Below are 23,865 nucleotides of genomic sequence, written 5' to 3'. Positions count from 1 at the left end.
GAGCCTTTTATTTTGTTCAAGCTCGGCTCATTTAATTTCGAGTCGAGCTCGAGCGAGCCGAATATCGAGCCGAACACGAGTCGAACGCGAGCTGGCTCGCTCGTTTGCCAGCCCTAGGTGCTTCTCGGCTATATAACCAAGGGATACAAGATGATGCGAGGTAATTTAAAGCTTTCCTGGTCTATACATTCGAACCATCTATACAGTTAGATCTTCATAGTCTAAATAAGAAGAAAAATTGAAAACAATTAACTATGTACATTGTCTCTGGGGTTCCAAGAAGAGATCTGCACTTTTCTCAAATATTCACTAGTACATTAACATTGCCTAATCTATTCTTGAATTACAGATACATATTGATAAATAACTTGTCAGATCCTATGTAGTCCCATATATAAAATATAATATCGCTAAAACTTTTAACCCGGCTATAACATTTTGTGCAGTAGTTATGCTCAAAAGATTAAGGAAGTTAAGCATATTAGGGCTAGAGTAGTCCTTGAATGGACAACCCCCTGGAAAGTGCGGGCATCACATAACCATTGCTTGTTCATCGTATTGTTTTCCGAGAAGATAATGTTATTTGGTCATAGCACTTTCCTTTCCCTCCTCTGCAGCAGCTCATGGAATTGAAGCTCACAAAATTCACAACTCTGATATATAGCTATTTCAAAGTCAAGAGTTTTCTGCAACTCTCAAGGTCGTAAAAGAAGATAATTGATACCGGCAACGGCTTTTATCAAGCAAGTAAGCTTCACTTTGCACCAGTTTCATTTCTACTTGCAGGGTATCTCTGCAAACAGAAGAGGATGCACCAATGAGGAAAGAATATTGATAATATATTAATAAGAATGCAAGCGAATTCAATCCTAAATACCTTTTGTTCGTTATCGAAGTTAACTGCATCTACAATGTGGATATCTGTGAACTCCATTTTGACATGGTGATGATTTGACGGCGACGAGGATCAGTGTCACTATTTTCGTCATTTGGAGCTTTATTGCAAAAACCCCTTTTAGAATGTAAGAAATCCTACACTTTTACAAGGAGATTATGCAGCCTCACAAAGTCGTCCAAGGAAAGGTCTCCTGGTCTGGACTGAATGCAGAACAGAAAATATAAGAGGTAAATTTACTGGTCAAAGTTTTAAAGAGAATGGCAGTGAATATTATCATATAACTAAGGGATACAAGACTATGCAAAATAAAGTCCACCCTAGTCATTTTTCACAATTCCCATCTTTTTCAGAGTTTTTCCCAACTTGGGTGAAAGTATCTTTTCATGGACTAGAATGCACCTGGCCAACATTGTGATGAATATTCGCACTACATATCCCAGCCAGTGAAATTTTGGTCCATGAAAATATATTTTAGCTGAAAGCATTCAAAAATGAAAATTTGGACTAAAATCACACAATCAACCAAAAACCTTGGCCTATAACTTACAGTAACTGGAAGACCAATGTTCGTTAGAGCTGCCTCAATCTCAATAGATGGGCATATATGCTGAAGTGATTTTCGAAGCATTTTACGCTTCCCATTGAAGGCAGAATTTATCTGAAATAAAGGAACAGTTGCCAAATTATGCTGTAGCACTGGATTTTCAATCCAAATAAGCAAAGGAAAAAAAAGGAACAATATCAGAACGAAGAAACCCTTTATGTTCCTAATTTGATGATTAAGCAAATGTTTTTTTTCCTTATAACAAAGACATCACTTGGCTAACTCTCAAGTATTGCTCGTTCAACAATACTCGCCCTATGCGAGACACGGGAGATGCTACGACTCGAACTGAGCGACTCGGCAGCATCAAAAAAATGAAAACACAGACACAACAGGAACATGGCAATAAAATATAACATTTTTAATAAAATTAATTTCAAGAAAGCAATTAAAAAATTTTGAGATTTCATATTTGATTAAAATTAACAATCTAAAAAAAATATAACCATCATTCAAAGAAATTATCCATGAAAGAGAGAGAGTACCTTTGAAAACAAGAGGTCGGGTAAGAGAGAGAGAGGCTCCATTGGGGACAACCGGACAAGAAAGAACTATGATGAGAGAATAGATATCTTTTTTATTTTTATTAATTTTCATATAAGCTTTTTCTTTTTCCTCATCTTAAATGGGCCTCGGCCTAGGCCCGATGCATCGCGATTCTCACAAGGCGTTAGGTTCCTTTTTTTTCCCTAGTGGATGCGCATCAGTGTCTGATTTTTTTTTTAATTGGACGCGGCATGGACGCATGTCAATTGCACGCCCGTCGCACATCCGTGTTAGATACGAGTCCGACGCAGATGCATGGGGTTTTCTCCCTCATCCATGACTCAATAGTACTCACTAGTTTCTCTCTTACACTTATTTACAAGTTCCAAGAAACAGTTAAATATTGATGTCCTCAATTTTTTTAATAAAGTAACCGCCTATTATTTATCAATATCCTAAAAGAAAGGAGCATGTGTCAACATCTTCGACCAAATATTTTTGGACCATAGGTCAGGTTGGACACATACTCAGGGTTGGTCCTGAAAGAAATTAGCTTCTGGGTGAGTGGAACACTAAACCCGCCCAATGACCCTGACCTAGCCAAATAAAATACACTTTGCAGAACAAAATATCAAAAGAAAGATTGATTCTGAGAAATCTAGCCTGTAAAAGTAGTGATTCTGGCTATATATTAACTACGCTATTGGTTTCAGTCAGGACAATGTCAATTCAAAGAAGACCTGGAGAGATTTGCCCAATTGATATTATGAATGAGCGTCTTCAAAGTAAAAGGCAAGACAAATGTCCCATAGAAGATCATTTTCGTCATAAATTATCATATGCTTTGGACAGGTCAAGAAAGTCATAGGGTGCATCACTAGAATATTTCATTCAAGTAGGAGGCGCCTTGAGAGAGAGGAAAACTAATGCTATTAGTTCGGGTTGAAGGCTTAGACGTTGTTGGAATATATGTAAAAGAATTAAAGCACGCGATAATCTGGATAATTTACTAAATAGACACCCCAAGAAATATACAATAAAGCTTATTCATGATTGTTCTATTTTTCACTAGAATCAGTAAAACATGTGATGGACAATAGCTCCAAGAAAATGATATAATAAAGAACAGTCATCCAAAAGAACAACTTGAACTGTAGCTGATCATTTTTGGCTGACCTCTAACCTAGTAAGCAATTTCTACTTTATCCATCTTATCTATTGAGGCTATTGGGCCTCTTTGGCCAGGCTATTGAATATAGTGCTATTGAAAAAGTGCAGTGAAAAGTAGTGTTGTACTACAGAGAAAAGTTGTAGAACGTTTGACTGATTCTGTTAAAAAGTGCTATTTTTGGAAAAAAAATGTTTGACAAAGTTTTTATTAAAATGTTGTTAACTGTTGTAAATTGCATGAAAAAACCTAAAATTTGAATTGACACCCCCTTTAACTTTAAATTTTTAGAATCAAGTGATTTTAGTCAAAAACATGAAGATATTCTCAAACTGATTGATAATTTTATCAAAGTCAATAACTTTAATTATTTTTTAATTATAAGAACAATAATTACTAAACTGGCTAAGTATAAAAATTCAAATAAAAAATATTTAGAATGTTGGAATTCAAATAAATATTCAAATAAAAAATTCAAATAAATATTCACCTACATTGAATTAATTTTTAACCTAATAATGTTTAACTTTTGCAGGATGTTGAAATTAAAAAATACCAATCATCCTGATTTCGCAAAAGAAAAATTTTAAAAATAGATATATAATAAGAAAACCAATTTACAAATAAATAGTATGTAATTTCCTGTTTTACTTTTATTTCTTAAAAGTTTAATACATTTGGTAGTAGGGTGCACCAAACAAAAAGAAAAATAATTACCAACACCAAGTGTATTCTTGCATTTTATTCTCCACAGTAAATAATTGATAATTAATCTTAAAATTTTAATTTTAATTCAATGTATGTGATCTACGGCATGTAAAAGTCTACATAGAAAAAATAGTAAGTTTTGAAAATTTATTAAATAGTCGAGTCTGGCTAAAGTGTTTCTAATAGAACCAAGTATTTGGTGCTACCAATTTTTCCACCGTTAGATTTACCCTTTTGACTTTTTCCATCCGTTAGATCATACTATTTAACCAACCACCCGCTCAACCCTAGGGACCACTATCATCTTAACCACACATCCTTTCATCCAAAGACTGAAAACATAATAGCACCAGTGACTTGGTGCTATTAGAACCATTCTAGCTTAATTCTTAAATAGTCTTCAAAATCAATAGTACNATATATATATATATATATATATATATATATATATATATATATATATATATATATATATGAGTTTATTGGTGGAACACAGAGAGGGTTGGTTTCGTCGCAAATCGGCGACCAAATCGGACGAAACAAAATGGTAGATTCGATGCCCCAGCCGTGCTGAACGCACTGGCGCAATCCGATCGGAAATCCGACAGACGGATATTCAGAAATCGCGAAAAGTCCGCTGAGAGGTCGAATTTGGCAAAATGAAAAAATTGGGAAAAACCTAATATTTTATGCGCCGTTTTGCGTGAATTCGAACGTCGAGGGGCTTATGTGCATAATACACGTACTGACAGGGACTGAGCTGAAATTAATCAGCTTGGGAGGATTAATTTGCACTTTTGCCAACTAATATAAAAGCTGAAGCTAGGGTTTCCACGCAAACCCTAACCCTTTGCTACCCAAGTCCACCCAACTAACCCTAGCCGTCCGAGCTGAGCCTTGCCCTACCCATGCACACGCCCCGGCGGCCGGCGGGCACCCCCGGCCGCCGGAAAAGCCACCCCGACCTCCCTCTCAACTCCTCCCTCCGCCATGTCTCCACCACTTCGGCCGTGAATCTCAGGAAAACACCCTCTTGGGTCGAGCCTGCGTTCTCTGGCCGAGACTCCCCCACCGGCGTCATCCCCGCCGGCACGCGCTGCCTGAGCTTGCTGCGGCCAACCCGGTTCCTGTTGGGCCGAGCTCGGGCCGAGCCTAGCTTGGTTCGTGGCCGCGAGCTTCTGCCGCCCTCCGACGACCTCCGGCAACCCTCCTTTCGCCGTCCCGTCGTCCCGGAGCGCCGTCGGCCGCCGCCCGTGCTCCCTGCGACCGCCCAGACTCAAAACGGGCCGAGGCCGAGTCACCTTGGCCACCGCGCGTCGCCGCCGTCCACTGCCGGTCGCACCGCCCTCCCTCAGCCTCCGGCGATCGACCGCCTTCGCCCCGAGGCTCATCCGGCCGCCGCCTCGCTGCCGCTGTTTCCTTGAACCGAGCCTGGTTGTGCGGGCTTGATCTCCTCCGCCGCGCCACCGGCTGCCTCCCGCCGCCGGCCAGCATGTGCCCCGGCCCCCACTGATCGACCGCACCCGTCCCCTACCGGAGCGCCCGCCGCCCGGCCGCCGTCGACCAGCTGTGGACCCCATAGGTCCCGTAAGCTGCATTTACTATTTTCTGCACACTGTTTAGGGTTCCGGTCACTGTTCCGGCGACCCGGAGACACCCCGACATCCCCGGAAGTGAGCACGATGATCTCTGCTCTGTGCCGAACATCGTGCTCACCTCCACTTAGATCAGCGAAGCCCCAGTGTGCGTATTAAATGCGGTTTAGACACCACGCTGTTTCACTGAATTTCGCGTCGCTCGTGCGCTTGCCAGTGGCCGGCAGTGCTCTGAAGTGTGAGCATGGCCTCCGGCACATCGAGACCTGTAAGCGAGTGTCTCAGCTTAGCTTGAATACTCTCGATTTGTGCGATCGAGCCGTAAAAACCCCAAAAATCACATAAAATAATGTGATTTTATGTAGTCGCAGGGGTTTTTATGCAATTGTACGTTTTGTGGTTGCTGTTGGCAGCGTGTGCGGGCAGCAGGTAACCTCTGGACTGGTTGTCCAAGGCCCCAAGCCTTTCCGGAAATCAAATGTTGATTTCCGGTGCGTTTTTCGGCGAAATCCGCCGACGGAACGCGTTCGGTTCGGAATTCTTCCGACGGTGCCTCGTGAGATATTGTTATGTCGCTGAGCTTTGTTGGCTGGTCACCCGCGTTGTTTCGAGGGTTCTAAAACAACGGGTGAGCTACGGTGGGTTCCAGTGTCGAAATTGACACTTCCGAAAACTCGGATCGAAATGATTATCCGACGACAATCGTTTCGATGTGAGGCGGTGTATTTGCTACCAAGTCACCCGAATATATGTGTTTAGTGGCAACGGGTGACTCGTAGCACAAGTCGGTGAGTTCCGGGATAGTTCATGGGTCCCGGCGGAGTCCCGATGGGATTTTCTAGACTTCCGGCGAGTTCGGCAATCGATTTTGGGAAACCGATTCCCGTAGGGTTATTGGTGGGGTTTGTGAGTTAGTGACTCGTGTTGTGGGTTGGACGCTAACCCAGTGGACCCTTCGTAGGTCCGGTCGTTACTTCCTCCGCAGTTGGAAGGCCAATACCATATTTGTACAGGTAGGTACTTCGATCCGAAGTCGGCACAGTGGTGCACGCTCGGTGATATCTTCTTACCCTTGTTCTCCCGTTATTACTCGACATGCATATATTGAGCCTAACACCTATACCATGTTTCCTTGTTGTTCTACTTAGTTGTTTTACATATCTTGTATCATATTTAGAGTAGAGCGGTTTCGTGATTATTTGTGATATCTGTGACCTGGTTGGACGGTTCTTGTATCTCGTATCTGTGACCTATTGGGTCGGCTTATTGCATTGCTATCGTAACCTACTTGGTCTGTTGGACTATTTGGTGACCTATACGGTCGGTACGCCCTGAGGGGCAGGATTGTCGGCTAGTTGCCGACGATTGGCTATTGAGCATATCAGCATTGATCGCCCGAGACTCGTACGCATTTCACGAACACCAACGGTCTGATCCACCGCAAGAGAATGTTCTTTTCCGGAAAAGTGGCCGGGTGTGCCAACCCGTGAGCCCAGCGGCCTAGACTGGGTCATATGCAGGTAGAGTGGCAGTGGCATAGGCCTGAGGTCTAGGGACCGATAGGGCAGGTTTAGATTGGGTATTTTTGGACTGTCGTCCGGTTGATGCATACATACAGTAGCGGTAGTTGTACATTTATACATCCTGTTCATTTATTATCGTTGCTACTGTATTACACTTATCCATACCTTTGTTTATCCTCCTTGACTGGTGAGTACCCCTCGCCCTAGTCGGCTTGCGATACCCAATGGGAGGGAAGACATGTTTACATATTCTCACCCCCCACCCCCATTACAGATGACGTCGCTGGTCCTAATGGGACAGTTCGTGAGAAGCGCAGTTAGCGATCGATAGAGCCACTATCCCGCCATTTTAGTTTATTTCCTTAACTCTGTTTACTTCAATAATTAGCTTAGACAACAAATTATGGTTCAGTATTTTATTACATTTGAATATTTGGAATTTCATGAATGTAATAAAGGATTCGCGATTCTTGTAAACTAAAAATGGTTTTCTACCCCTCGTGGTAGCGCATTTAAAAAAAAAAAAAGGTTTCCGTATGGGAAACAGTTTTTCTAAAACGGTTTTCTCGGTTTTCGTGATTTAGTGTTTTAAAACGAGTTTCCGGATAGGCAACGTTTTTAACTAATAGTTCTGGATTAATGAATAACTCTAATTGTGAATGTGATTGTGAATGGTGTATGATTATGTGTAGGCACATACGTGTGGTTGTATCCTGTATAATGAATCTTGTATCTTGTACTTGTGTGACGCCGTGTAAATACAGGGGAGACTCTGTCCGTGTGAACAGTGAACTCTGTGTTTGTGGTGAATCCGGCATATCCTGGGGGTCAGGATTTTCAAAAAAAAAAAAAATTGGCACTTCCGCTTTACTTCTAAATAAAAAATGGGACCCCGGGGCGTGACAGATTATCATCCTGATTTCACAAAAGAAAAATTTTAAAAATAGATATATAATAAGAAAACCTATTTACAAAGAAATAGTATGTAATTTCCTGTTTTACTTTTATTTCTTAAAAGTTTAATACTCGCAATGTCATTTGGTAGTAGGGTGCACCAAACAAAAAGAAAAATAATTACCAGCACCAAGTGTATTCTTGCATTTTATTCTCCACAGTAAATAATTGATAATTAATCTTAAAATTTTAATTTTAATTCAATGTATGTGATCTACGGCATGTAAAGTCCACATAGAAAAAATAGTAAGTTTTGAAAATAGTCGAGTCTAGCTGGAGTGTTTCTAATAGCACCAAGCATTTGGTGCTACCAAGTTTTCCACCGTTAGATTTACCCTTTTGACTTTTTCCATCTGTTAGATCATACTATTTAACCAACCACCTGCTCAACCCTAGGGACCACCATCATCTTAACCGCACATCCCTTCATCCAAAGACTGAAAACATAATAGCACCAGTGACTTGGTGCTATTAGAAGCATTCTAGCTTAATTCTTAAAGAGTCTTCAAAATCAACAGTACATAAAAAAGATATTGTTTGCTTATGTGAAATAGTTGTTTAAAATCAATATTTTTTAGCATATAAATCTTTCGAATGTTATAAAATACATCTAAAAAATACATTTTTATTTTAAGGATAATAATAGGATACTAGAGGGGTGGTGCACCATGAACCGGGTGCACACAATAATTTCTAAGAAAAAATGGATTGGTGACGAATCAGGGGCAAAGATGGTATATGTCTACTGTTGTGGCATTGGGGAGGGAAATTCCAACACAAAGCTTCGATTATCCAGCTTCTGCGTTTTTCTCCTAAACCACAATTATTTTGTCAGCAGAAAGTAATGTGGCCAAATGGTTGTGTGCCAAACAGTTTGAAGGAGACCAAAAGTGCAGCTCGCTTCAGCTGAAGACGGGCCGAATACCGAAATTGTTGCACACCAAAATGGCCTAAATCTGATATTTTCTATCTATACGCATTAATGTAATTAAAAGATAAAAATGATTAATTAAAACTCCATAAAAGTAAAATATGTCAAAAGAATTTATCCTAACCATTGAAAAGAAGCTTTTGGGGGAAGTGACTGGTGGATATTCTGCAACTTGCTTCAGTTTAAATCTAATGATAGCTGCATCAACCTGCCAATGAACAAACATCACAGTGGACCAGCAACATTAAAGACCGTGATGTTCTCAAAGTAACAATCCATAAACAGTCACAATATTTAGCAGTTGAGCCAAGTCAAGGGCGTAACATCATATTAGCAGCATATTGACAATTACATACGACTTACAAAAGTATCATTCCTACAAAGATTAATTTAAAGGACATTCTCTCAACGTGGTAACTCTTATCTTACAAATCTCTTTTTTAAACGGTCACATCTTACCATTCTCAAAGTAAGAATCCAAAAAAAAAGCCACAATAATTAGTAGCTCAGCTAAATTATAAATAAATGCTTTTGTTGGCAACAACACATTACTTGTATTTTGACAATTACATGCAGCTTCCAATTGCACAAAGGATCATTCTTAAAAATTTTAGTTTCTTTTGTAAATATGTAGATAATTATACGAAGGACTTTCTCTCAAAATAGTAACTCTCATATTATCAGAAATAATAGTCAAATAAAAGGTCAATTTTAACATAATAATGATCATTTTTCCACCTTCATAGTTCTAATCTACAGGCTTTTGAAACTTGAGTTATGTATGCATACTTGTTCAGAACAAGTAGTAGAATAGCATGCTGTGAAAGCATAAGAAAGAACTTACATTTGGTTGAGGGAAAAAGTTTGTTCTTTCAACTTTGAACTTGTATTGGGGATCTACAGAAGAATAAAACAAAGCAAATACAATAGATTATTCAGGTACCATGAGATGCACTGCAACATCTTAACTGAAACACTATTACTGCATCACTGTGATTTTTCTCTGGCAGAAACAATTACAGCATCCATTTGCTGTCAAAGAGTTTAGCCTATGTCAATGCAACTCAATATGTAGCTCAACAAACTATTTTGCAATAACTTTTGCTCTGAAACAGATTATTGAAACTTACAATTCAGATGTTTGTAGGCATACCGTCTACAGAAATACCCATGTTAATGAAAGAACATGTTCAGTCGCATTATTGGAAAAATATTTAGGACTCATGTTGTTCTCTTTGAATAAAAAAGTCATTTGTTATTGCAGAATGCTATAATAAAATCGTGTTGGACTCTTGCAATATTACCAAGCATTCAAAACAAAAGAATCAGGAAAGCGTTAGCTTTGTGAATATAAAATTTAATCACTCACCACAATTATCTCCCTACGTATGCTAGCTCTCTATTTGATGAATAAGTTCTAATATTAGGGGGTCTGGACAAATCAATCAGGATGATTCCATGAATAAACTAAACCAAAATCCAAAAAGCTAATTCAAAATCCCGAATTTATGAATATGGGTTGATGCAGACTCAGATTTGGATAGGGTTTGGTCAAGTCATCTTTTATTTATTTAAGTCAATATTTGTACTAGGTTTGATTGAGTCAATTAGATTTTCTTTTTCTAATTTCAGAATTATTATTTTTATTAATTTATTTTAGAGGTTTTTTAAAAAAAATTTTAGAATTCATCATGTGGAATAGATTTCAAAACAATTAGGGATATTGTTTAGGATTTTTTTAGATATGTTTGAACTAGAAAAAGATCCCTAAAATTGTGGAATTTGATTTACATTATATTTTAACCGCTATAAATATAACCTATGCCTTGTATTTTAGAGATGAGTGATGATGAAATAATATTTGGTTTTTTATGTTTTAACTACGGTCATGGTGTTATCTTCTTCTTCTTTTCGCCATGTGCGCCGGCATTTATCTATTGTTCTTAGGATTTTTTCTTCATCCGTTCCTTCTTTTCTATTTGTTTCTTATTATTCTTCTAACCTTTATTCCCTAATCTTTTAAAATTACTCTAAAATTTTCTTAAAAAATTTCTAAAATTCAGTTTTTTATAAATCTAGGCTCATCACTAGCAAGATAAATTAGTGTTTTCTTGATTTGTCCAGCATCAATTTTGATATCAGAGCAAAATTCGATCTTAAATCATTTCAGAATCATTTTTTGAATTTTTTGATCATGAATAATATTCCTATTACTTCTTATTTTCGAACTTCTAAGCAAGGATTTAAGTACCGTGGCACGGGGTCGTGCCGGAAACTTGCTGGCACGGTGCGTACCGAGCCGTACCGATGCGTGCCGGTCAAAAAAATTATTGTGTGCCGACCATAGTTAGTTAATTCGGATTCGGCAAAAATTCGGTACGAGTATAATTCGGATAAAATTCGTCTTTTAATTTTTAAATTCGTTAAAAATACGGCTAAAAAACGGATTCGATAATTATTCGGATACGTGATTTATACGGATATTATACGTTCACCAATTAAAAATTCAGAATAAAAAATTCGGCTATATAATAAATATATAATAATCAATATACTATATATATTATTATTATAATTTTTATATATAGATTAAATATATTCATATATTAATAATAAACCTTATTAATAATACATAAAATTTATATATTTAAAAATATTAATAAATAATTACAAATTTATAAATAAAATATTATATAAATATTTCTATATAAAAATAAAATAATATATATAATAAATGAATATATATTTATAAATAAAATTTTTTATATACACATTACACACACATACACGAGAGGGAGGTCCACTGTGGACCTCCCCCTCATGCGGTCCACGAGGCTGAAATAGCCTCGTGGACCGTGTGCATCTATTTCTCCCAAAAGCCCCGATGCTATTACTGTTCATCTTCTTCTTTTCTGCGGACGACCTCGGGTGAGGAGATGGGATCCGCCGCAGCGGCCCTTGCTCTCGGCGCTGGCGAGGGCTGCGGAGGACGATGACGACGCGAGCGGCGACGACGCGAGCGGCGGTGACGAGAGCGGCGACGGTGCGAGTGGCGACGAGATCGGCGACGAATCGACCCTCGGCCGCGAGTCACTGTCGCCGATTTTTTGGGCGAATTATTCGCGAATCGCGAATAATTCGCGAATAACCATTTTTACTGAAAAAATCGCGATTTTTCCCGTATTTTTTGGAAAAATACGAAAATCGGTGTTTAATTCGTATGTTAAAAAATACGCGAATAATTCGCGTATTAAACGCGAATTAGCTAACTAAGGTGCCGACACATAATAGTATGAAATATTTATTTTCTTTAGCAACAAAATATTCTAACTATTTATTGTCTTTTTATCACATCTTTTGAACTTTATTGAGGAAATTATTTACTAATTTAAAGAATAGAGGGTTTTGAGCTGTGTCATCGGCACGGGAGTCTATATCATGCCGATATTTTGTTGGCACGGTACGGCACGGTGGATACGGCCCGTGCCGACGGGCACTTAAAACCTTGCTTATAAGGGTATCGTTTGGTTCAGGGACAAGCAAAAAGTAAGTATTCCAGGAATAGATATAAATTGAGGTATAAGCAAAAAGTAGGTATTCCAAGGATAAGCAAAAAGATAAATTAGTGTTTTCTTGATTTGTCCTGCATCAATTTTGATATCAGAGCAAATTCGATCTTAAATCATTTCAAAATCATTCTTTGAATTTTTTGATCATGAATTCTATTCCTATTACTTCTTATTTTCGAACTTCTAAGGTATCATTTGGTTCAGGGATAAGCAAAAAGTAGGTATTCCAGGGATAGGTATAAATTGAGGTATAAACAGGGATTCGATCAATTTTGCGTTTGGATGAAAATTGGGTTATTCCTGAGAATAAGAAAAATAACATTTGGCTAGGTAAGATGGAATAAGAATTAAAGTGGGTAGTAATAAATAAAAAATAATGATATCATCCCTTTCTTTACATTAGAATTTGAATTTTTATATTTTATATTTATATTTTAAAATTTAAAATATAAACTTTTAAATTTTAAAAATCAAAATTTAATTTTAAAATTTAAAAATCTCAAATTTACAATTTAAAAAATTTAAATTTTAAATTTTAAACTTTAAATTTAAGATGAAATTTTAATTTAAAAATACAAAATATCAAATTCTAAATAAAAAAAATTTTAAAATATCAAAATTTAATATTTAAAATTAAAAATTCAAAATTTAAATTTTTAATTTTGTAATTTTAAAAATTATAAATTTTAATTTTTGAACTTACGAAATTTAAATTTTTTAATAAATTAAAAATTCTCTCTCTCTCTCTCTCTTTCTCTTCACGGGTGGAATAAGCTGAGTTATCCCAGCTTGTTCCACCTTGGGGTGGGAACATTAAAACCCACCCCTTAACGGACTATTCTAGAATAGCCCGTTAAGGTGAGAATTAGTGTCCCACCAATTTTTTTTGATGTTTGGGGGATAAAGGTGGAATAAACTCTTTATTTCACCCTTAACCCCCCAACCAAACAGGGCCTAAGAGATTTGATGGAGTTCCTTGTCGAGTATAAATTGATCATCAGTTTTCTCATGATCTCATTCCAAAAAATTCGTGAAAAAAATAGTTACTATTCTGTACAATTGTTTTTGTCCTTTTCTTGTGTATTATGATGACATTATTATCGAATCCAAGTACATCAAATCTGGCATGCTCACAATGCAAGATGAATGCAAAGACGAAATTGTATTTGTCAGAGTTGATATGGAGATATGTGACATAATACTTGCATGCCCATGGCATAATGTAAAAAATATTTTTCTAGTCATAGAGAAATAGATATATCTTTGATGACAATAGCATCCGATATGCTATTTTTTCAAGGGTCAGGAAACCGAAGTTAACGCAACCAACTCCACTTGTTTCTGATTCTTCTCCACCTCCATCATGTCCATCGATTCAAGAGCTATCTCACCAGATTATTGAGATGCATGTTATCTCACCTTCATTACCACCACCGAAGGAGCCTCTTCTATCACAAATTGAGCTTCAAACAACAATGGGTTATTTTCTTCTACCAGCACCCGATCTTTTGATTTAACGTCACAAATTCATCAATGTTTCAATCAAAGAAGTTCATATGCTGAAATCTCAAGATGCTGATCGTCCTTTCTACGTGGTGTCGTGGTCGTAATTGAGATGTTGCTAATGAAGATTATTCGACATTCAGGCGTCGAACTCTATCATCATATCTGTATAATGGTTCGGTACTACTAGTTTCTTCTCCTGATCATGTTGATCTCAAGGATGAGATCCTGGGCAGCGTAAGTGAATGATGCAAAGTAGGATTCAGATAGGGTTTGATCGAGCCATCTTATTTGAGTCCATTTTTGTATTAGTTTTTTTTTTTGAGTCGTTTAAGATTTTATTTTATTTTTTTAGTTAAAAAGTGCAAACTTCGAACTATGGACAATTTTGAGCTGGCTATCCAACCTTTCAAAATTTTGATTTTACTACCCAATCTTTCAATTTGTTTGATTTGAGACAGTCAAAACACTTTGACCTCAAAATTTGAATGCATTGTTTATCTTTACTGGTTTAGTATATTTCATACAGTTCCAGCTATTATGAATTTATTAAAATAAGTAATTAGCTTAACTTTTGATGTCAAAGTACCGTTGACTAACTCAAATCAAACAAATTTTTGCGTGAGCCGTCAGCAAATATCTATTGTTGTTAAGTTTTTTTTCTTCTCTTTTCTTCATATGTTCCTTCTTTTTTATTTATTTCTTATTCTTCTTCTAACCCTTACTCTCTAGTCTTTTAAAATTATTCTGAAATTTTCTAAAAATTCTAGAATTCAGTTTTTTCTAAATCTGGGCTAAATCACTAGCAAAGTAGTAAAGGTTTTCCTGATTTGTCCTACATGGGTTTTCCTGATTTGTTGTACATCATGGGTCCTTCTATATATTATATGTATATATGTTATCTCTGGATCAAATTCAATGGACAAAAGCAATTTGATAAATGATACAGTACCATTCTTTGCAACCAAAGCCCAATATATGACTTGGTCAAGAGAGGTCTTCAAGATCCATTGCTGCCATTACTTATAAAGCCATAAAGTGTTATAAGACAAATTATATATTTATGATTATAGATACAACAATGGCAAAACCATACTAAATATTCAGGGTTGGTTACATCAATAATTTCTCTCTTACTCGATGCTTGGTAATGTGGTCGGATTGTCAAATCTTTTTCTCTCTGTTCCCAACTACTTCTAATCTTCCTCTCTATCTTATGAGCTTTCCATCTGAATTTAATTATTTTCATCATTGGCATACTATATGGCCTCCTTTGGACATGTAGGAACAATTTAATGACGGTTCCACATCTTATCTCCAACATCCAGAGCTCAAACTTTTGGTTACTATATTACTAAACAAAATGCTTAGTTGTTGTTTGAAAAAACAAACAAAGATTACTCTGTTACTCTTAAATGTGTAGATGATTTGCAACTAGAAGCAAGTGCGAGCATAATCTTACTATATGGGAGGAATAAGAGCTTTTTTTTTTTCCGAAAACTTGCCAGGTTAGTCATAATCCTCAATATCAAGCTGAACCCAGTATAACTGATTTGAGCAAGCAATTCACACTTACCAAAGCTGTTCATTATTCTGTATGAATGGTCTATCCTTAACAAACAGTTATTAATAACCTTATCCAGCTCTATGAATGAGTAAATAAACAAGTTTAGCTAAGTCTCCAGAAATTTAACTGCATGATATAGCAAAGTGCTAACCTGAGTAGAAGTTCACGAATATGTTGATAGGTCGGCATTCTGACGATCGTAAGGAAACATCAGACAAGCGTATTGCTGTTTCATCCTGGAAATATACAACTAATTTAGAAATCAATCAATCATTAGATGTTAGGACCTCTAACTAATTGTAGATAGAGGACTTAGCAGTACAGTCAGTAGTAATTGAGGTTTGATACTTTGATTCAACATTTACACACACACACACACACAGAGCGAAAATGGAATAAAGTAAAATAATTTCAATGAAAGAAAACAGTCAAAGAAGATAAAATATAACGATTGAAAGGTTAAATGATTAAACCGTTATAATAACAAATGGGGAAAATGAAAAGAGGTGTAAGAGTTATTTTAAGAGCTTCTCTCAATACTAACATCAGCTACTTAATAGAAGAACTAAATTATAGGGTTGAGAAATGTTTGTAAATTTAATTTCTAGAAAAATTACTTTCAAACAGATGAAAAATAGTGAAGCATTAGAAGAAAGCAATTGAAAATTAGCAAATAAACAGATAAGATGAACCAATTAGCTCTGAAACGAACCAACAATTTTTGTGGAAATTGCGCTACGAGTCCTTGAACATCTAGTCAGGTTTCATTTTGGTCCTTGGACTAAGTTCAACATTCAAGACCATAAACTTTTAGAATTGCTTCAATTTAATACTCACCTTTATATATATAGATATAACCCACTAGAGTGCTTTTAGAAGCACATGAATAGTGCTACAAAGTTTTAACCATTGGATGCTTTAGGTAGTGTTTGGTTCGGGAACAAGGGGGGGAATAAGCCCTTGTTCCCCCCTTTGTTCCCAAACGCAATATTTGGTTTCCGGGAACAGTAGTTCCCGGGAATTTGGAACTAGCTGGTATAAGGCTGGAACTGCTGTTCCACCCGTTTTCTGAAACAAGCTTGTTCCTTGATGAGAACAAGATTAATTAAAATCTAAATTTAATTTTAATAGCAATAAATTATTAATTAATCTAATTAATATATTTAAATCATTATTTACTACTTTAATAATTTAATAATTGAAATAATTTATTATTTATAATTAAATATTAATAATTAGATAATTATTATTATTAATTTATTATTTATAATTAATTATAAATAATTAATAATATTCATTATTTTTTTATTAATAATTATTAATAATTATTATTCTTAATGACAATCGATATTATTATTAATTTATTATTTATAATTAATTATTAATAATTAATAATTATTATTATTTATTAATAATTATTAATAATTTTTATTCTTAATAATTAGATAATCGATATTATTATTAATTTATTATTTATAATTAATAATTAATAATTAATAATAATTATTATTTATTAATAATTAATTAATAATTCTTATTCTTAATAATTAGATAATGGATATTATTATTAATTTATTATTTATAATTAAATAATAATAATTATTATTATTTATTAATAAATATTAATATTAATTATTATTAATAATTAGATAATCAATATTATTATTAATTTATTATTTATAATTAATTAATAAGAATAATTAATAATTATTATTATTTATTAATAATTAATAATAATTATTATTATTATTAATTAGATCATCCATATTATTAATTTATTATTTATAATTAATTATTAATAATTAATTTCTTATTTATTTTTAAGTAATATTTTTATTACTATTAATTATATAATATAATTTTAATTTCAAATTATTATAACTCTTATTCCTCTTGTTCCAATCTAACCATCCAAACACTATTTACTTTATTCCTAGGAACAACCCAATTTTCATCCAAACGCAAAATTGGTCTAGTTCCTGCTTATACCTGAATTTGTACCTATTCCTAGAACTAGCAGTTCTTACTTATACCCAAACCAAACGCAGCCTTAGGGTTTAGTAGGGATAGGTGGAATAGTATTTGATCAAATGGCTAAAAAGTTGGAAGCATGCACTATCCATGTTCTTCCAAAAGCACACGCAAGCTAGACTCTCTCTCTCTCTCTATATATAATATATGTATATATACATACTCAGTCCACAAATCCAACAACCCACTGTTCATCTCATTTTCTTCAATCTCCGCAGTCTAATTTTTAAATAGATAAAGGCCGCAACTTAATGGATGGTAGGATGAAATATGATGGGTTCAAGGACTGATAGAAGCATGGCACATGAATGTACACACAACAATGTAGGCTATAATTTTTCCTCTGGTGGTAAATGAGGGCAGACCAAAATAGAACAATTTCAAGAGTATAGGATATTAAATGTCAAACTTGAAAGTTTGAGGATTAAAATGAAACATGGCCAAAAGTTCAAGGACTAGTGTTGTTACTACAAATATTTTTCACAAAAGCATTGTAAATATTGCGCATCACTAGGAAGAACTAAACAATTTGTCTTTAGCAAATTGTCCTGGGTATATATATATATATATATATATAGTTGTGCTTCTATACTATCAATAGTATAGATGCTCCTATACTATAGTGTTTTAAACCGTTGGATCCTCTTTGAGATCCGTGCACAGGTTTGGGAGATTACAGTGGGATGCAGCCAGTAACACCGTTAACAGAAAAATAATTGAGGAGAGAGAATCCCACTTCAAACTCCTCTCTCTCTCTCTCTCTCCGTTAACAGAGAAATTAAAGAGGAGAGAGAATCCCACTTCAAACCCCTCTCTCTCTCTGTCTTTCTCTCTCTCCCCCCNCCCCCCCCCCCACATCTCTCTCTCTTTTTACAATTATAGAAAATAATTATTTTATTTTATTTTTTCTAATAATTTTTTATTGAATTAAAATTTTATATTTTAATATAATTTTTTGAAAATTATAAAAAAAAGGAGTCATGAGCTATGGATCTTTTAAGAAAATACAAGATACTTGTATTTTCTTTTTTTTCCCTATGTATTTTTTTTTATTTTTTTATTAAAAAATTCTACAATATTGGTACTAAAAAAATTTTTATTTTTACTGCAAAAAAATATTTAAATACACGATTCTTGGTACAATTTTATATTCTTTAACTGATTTTTATAAAAAATTAAAAATTATGTAAAAAAAAAAAAAAACAAGATTTGTGGTAAAATTTTTAATTTTTTCTGATTTTTAAAGAAAAATTTATCAATGTTTGTATGTATCCTTAAAAATAAATTTATTATAACTAAAGAGAGAAAGAGAGAGGTTTGAAGTGGGATTCTCTCTTCTCTTTAATTTCTCTGTTAACGGAGAGAGAGAGAGAGAGGGGTTTGAAGTGGGATTCTCTCTCCTCAATTATTTCTCTGTTAACGGTGTTACTAGCTGCATCCCACTTTAATCCCCCAAACCTGTGCTCGGATCTCAAAGAGGATCCAACGGTTTAAAACACTATAGTATAAGAGCATCTATACTATTGATAGTATAGAAGCACAACTCTATATATATATATATATATATATATATAGAGAGAGAGAGAGAGAGAGAGAGAGAGAGTATAGTTGAGTATGGTAGCTGCTGTACTCATAAGTTTTTAGCCATCAGATCTGCTTCAAGGTTTGTGCAGATCTGAGGGGCTAATCAATCTATATTAACGCCTTTTAACTATTTTTATCCTCTTCTTTTTTCCCACACCCCCACCTACCCTTCTCCTCCTCTTATCCCGACGGATGCCATTGGCACCCCAACCACCCACCCTCCCATGCCGTCGCCGCTTCAGATCCGCACCACCCGCTCCCTTGACAACACCACACACCACAACCCCCTTGTCCTCCTTTTTATAGGTTCAGGAATCCAGGGAATCTAAGATGGCTAGAGCATCATTACACACACGAGAGAAGGAGGGTCGCCACAGGTCGGTGGAGGCGTTGGGGGGTACAGGAAGGGAGGAGATCTAAGGCGGCATCAGTGGGGGCAGCCGGGGATGAGGAAGTCTGAGGCGCCGACGACCTCGGGTGAGGGTGCGGCCATGCCGTAGGTGGAGGACAAGAGTGGTGCGGCTGGAGGAGGTTGGGCTGTTGGATAAGTTAATTAGAGGGTTAATTTAGGGTGGAGTTAATTGGCGGTAGATTGATTAGCCATCAGATTTGCATAGATCCTGAAGTAGATCTGATGGCTAAAAACATTATGAGTACAACAGCTACTGTACTCTTGTACTCATAAGAGTATAGTAGCTGCACTCTCTCTCTCTCTCTCTCTCTCTCTCTCTCTCTCTATATATATATATATATATATATATTCCAATTTGCTAAATTCTTGTCATAAGAATCACATTCATTCTGATCCCATGAGCTCTCAAAACTTCCCTAGCCATCTCGATTGAATGCCACATACCATTCACTTTAAAAGTTCCCTATGCTTCTTGTCAAAATGAAATATGCTTTTATTCATCATTCTAGGGTTGAAATTTAGGCTATTGTATACGAAATGAATATGCTGATGATATGTAGACAAATCATATCGAAATATGCTTGTTGTCAAAATGAAAGCTACAACCATGAAATGTTCAATATTCTGGCTTTAGACAAATTGTATCGAACTACTTTGCATGATGATACATAGACATGCTCTTGTACTTCACTACTTCCATTTGATATAGATAAGAATATACAAAATCTAGATTTTCAAAATAAAAAAAAAGCATAAGAATTCAAGATTTAATTAATCACTACAACTCGAGAGAATCTGAATAATATTTACATCTAGAGATTTCATCAACAAAATATGACGGAGGGAAGAAGCGCTTATTGCTAGATCTGAGTGAGCATTCTCAAGATAGCAACAGTCATGGCGATAGAAATATAGCTAATCCAAGAGATAGGTTTACCCAGTCAATTTAAAGCCAACTGTTCAAACCTGAAGCAAAAGAGCCACATCGGAGAAGACGTCACCCAATGGAAGAAGTTTCTTTACAACCTCAGTACTGATATTAAAAGGAATATTTGACACTACCTGCAAAATAGAAATCAAAAGTGCATCACTCGGGAAGCATGCTTACCATGCATAATTCTTCTTATGGGAATGATCAAGGTCCAAACATTTTAAATGCATTTATTGAGAGAATTATGCAGTCTTCATTTTTACAAGTATCCATCATCACATTTATATACTCTATTTATGTTAATAAATGCATAAGAGAATATTCTAAAGACTTGATTTCTCTTACGAAATTGATTGTTCTTCTAGTTTCTGGATGATCAGTCATGTTAAGCAATAAGAATAGGAAATCGGGAAGGCTTGCTTAATTTCGTAGAAGCTAATAGCCTAATACAAATCCCACTCATGTTTATAAGTTTATAGCTCAATATTTTACTCATAATGGCAAAAGGTAAGTTCAAACCAGTTCATGGGTGTTGTTTTTCTCCCCTATTTTGGATTACTAATGCCATGAAAAGTAATGTGGGCATATTGTGTTCAATACCCAACCATTGTCAAGAGTAATATTTGCAGACACTTAAGAAAGAAAGCAAAATCATTAAAGATGACTCTTCTCATTATGCGGGCATATCTAACAGTTATGCAGTTCTATTAAAGTTGACTCACCTGCACATGCTTCATAACAACCAAAAAAAAAAAAAAATCAAACTGTACAGACCTTTGCATATTTTGGTTCTGCTCCACTAGAATTCTTTTTTTCCAGCAAAGAAATAATATGGGAACGAATGTGGCATTTTGTGAAGTCTTCTTTCAAAACCTGCTAGTTTTGTGGAAACCATTAGGCATGGCATCAATAGCTAAGCTAAATAAGGCTAAAACTTCCTCAATTCTCCTCATCAAATCAATTATTGAAGAGATGGTACGCAACTAAATATATAGCAAATTATAATATAATCCTATTGGCTCACATTTTAATTTTTATGTTTAGGGGCAATTAACTACAAACAAACAATCCAACCAAGATGATCAACTAACAGGTTTTAAGTTTTGTCACCTAATTGATATTGTTTATGATCTTATTTGACCTTTATCATTGTTCGAGTTCTCTAAACTAGCAAATTATATCAAAAGGTTAGCATAATAGACAAAGAAATGGCATATGTTACTAGCAAAATAATATGAGTTGACTTCGGCTCAAGGTCTAGGATCATGCCATAGCTTGAATTTGGCTCAAGGTCAAGAACTAAGGTCCTAGCCAACCACAGCCCGAAACACATTCACATACCATGATAAGCACCGAGGAACTTCTATATACATTAAAACTGAAACGAAAGGGGAGAAAGATGCTTAAACAGATGAATTACGTATATAATATACCAATAATCAGGAGATCCAATTGGACATGGTTGCTTTTCAAACAGAATAGAACTATATTGTGGTCTGCACAATCAACTGTTAGGGAACCACCAAATTAATGTAAATGCTCATAAATTTAATCACAACAGCAATTAAAATGATAGATAATCATAAAACAAGCCAGATAACGGGGTTTCCCAGCAGTAAGGCATAAGAAGAAGACAGGTAAGCGGTGCAGGTCCAAGCTGAAGTTGGGTGGACTTAGGATACGGACTATTGAGGTCCAAATATATTGACTCTCGACAAAATTATGCAAAAAACATAATAAAATAAGAATCTAAATATCTAACAAGATATTAAAGAATCTTACCGTTAATCGATCTGTACTCGCAAATCTATCTTTGACAAGCATTGCCATCTGTGGATCCTGAAAAAGAGAAGAAACATAGGTTGATATATGCAAAGAAATGAAAACTCAAAAGTTATTAACAGCTATTCAAAACATCAGAGATCCAACAAATCTGCGGCGTAAACCCTAGAACTACCAAGGAGTTATCCTAAGAGGCTTTTGGTCTGCCTAAAATGATCTGGTCGCAGGCGCACACACGGCATATGAGGATGTTTAGTATTATCAGTAATAAAAACTGACTTCTTTACAGCTTGATGGCGAAATCAACTTGGACGCACATCAAGACGCAGCAGCCTGCATTAGAGGCGTTCCACATTATCACCTCAATATTGCACACCAAGTTCCGCTTTATTCGAACATGCACAATTGCACATGGATTATTTGTTGCAATGCCCCAAATGAAATGAGAAAAAGATAAAAAGGATCGTAGCAGATATATAAACAAGTACTAGGTATCATTCCTGAATCCTGAATCACATTCCAAATATCAAAATATACCGAACAAGTAAAGACGCTAATAATAGCTAGTACCCCTCATCTGATCTTTCGACACCAAAATTGTCTAACAACTTAACAAGTAGTCCGAGAGCAAGAAAAAAAGTTGTGTCTTTCATACAAAAGGAAAGCTAACCCATTAGAATATAACGTGAGAATGTTACTGATCAATATAAATGCTGACCTTTCGCAATGTGATACCATGCTACCTAAAAGAACAATCTAATAAGAAACGCCCCAGAAATATATATATATATATATATATATATATATATATATATATATAACATAATGAATTTAAAAGAAAGGGACTGCCACATTTTGCGAAATCAACAGCATCAAAGCAGGAAATTCCGAACCTTCTCGACCGCAATCACGGTGGCGCCGGCGTTAATCAGGGCGTTGGTCAACGAGCCCGTGCCGGGGCCGATCTCCAGCACCACATCGCCCTCCTCGACTCCGGCGACGCCGGCGAGGGCGTCGTTGATGCCCGAATTCAACATATAATGCTGGAAAAACAGAGCAGGAAAGAAAAAAAAAAAAAGAAGAAGAAGGTTGGATTCAAGATTGGAGGAGACAGAGAAATCTCTACGGAGGAGGAGGAGGAGGAGGAGGAGGGGGTGGATGGGGAAACCTGGCCGAGGGATTTCCTTGGGGCGTGGCGGCGGCCATTGGCGTTGAGGGTTCGGATGGTGGCGTGGTAGTCGTCTTCCGCTCCTCTTTTGGCGGCGAGGAGGAGAAGCCGCCGTGGAGGCGGGGATTGGAGGAGAAAGGGAGGAGGGAGAGGTCGTGGGGTGAGAGACAGCATTTCGTATCCTTCCGGGGCGTGTTTTTGATCGGCTGCGAGCCCGCGATTAAGGATAGCGGATTTGGCTCACAGCTACACCCTTCAGCTTTTGTACTTCATAAACCGCGATGAAACATCAAAAATGTCATCATCGGCAGTATTTTTTTTTTTCCAAATAAATGTTATTAGTGTAGAGACCCGCGCGATGCAGCGGGTAGATAATAAAAATAAATTTTTAATATTTTAATAAAATTTATATTTACAGCTTATAGGAAGCTATATCATGTTAATTACAGTC

The 23,865-nt window shown here is 35.9% G+C and overlaps 1 protein-coding gene across 1 annotated transcript; it reads right to left on the bottom strand.

Annotated features, from left to right (window-relative positions):
- Positions 218-23,643, bottom strand: LOC109728838 (ribosomal RNA small subunit methyltransferase, chloroplastic). The gene is made up of 11 exons (XM_020259372.1): positions 23,415-23,643; positions 23,140-23,289; positions 22,247-22,303; positions 21,239-21,337; positions 20,500-20,595; positions 15,658-15,742; positions 9,712-9,764; positions 8,992-9,075; positions 1,446-1,556; positions 878-1,098; positions 218-793 (listed from the first exon to the last, which is right to left on the bottom strand). Exons 1-10 carry the CDS (start codon positions 23,586-23,588, stop codon positions 1,033-1,035), a joined length of 975 nt encoding a protein of 324 aa, XP_020114961.1. The 5' UTR covers positions 23,589-23,643; the 3' UTR covers positions 218-793; positions 878-1,032.

Source organism: Ananas comosus, linkage group 24 (genome assembly GCF_001540865.1).
Source record: "Ananas comosus cultivar F153 linkage group 24, ASM154086v1, whole genome shotgun sequence".
NCBI classification, from domain to species: domain Eukaryota; kingdom Viridiplantae; phylum Streptophyta; class Magnoliopsida; order Poales; family Bromeliaceae; genus Ananas; species Ananas comosus.
This window is presented reverse-complemented; position numbering and strand designations above follow the sequence as displayed.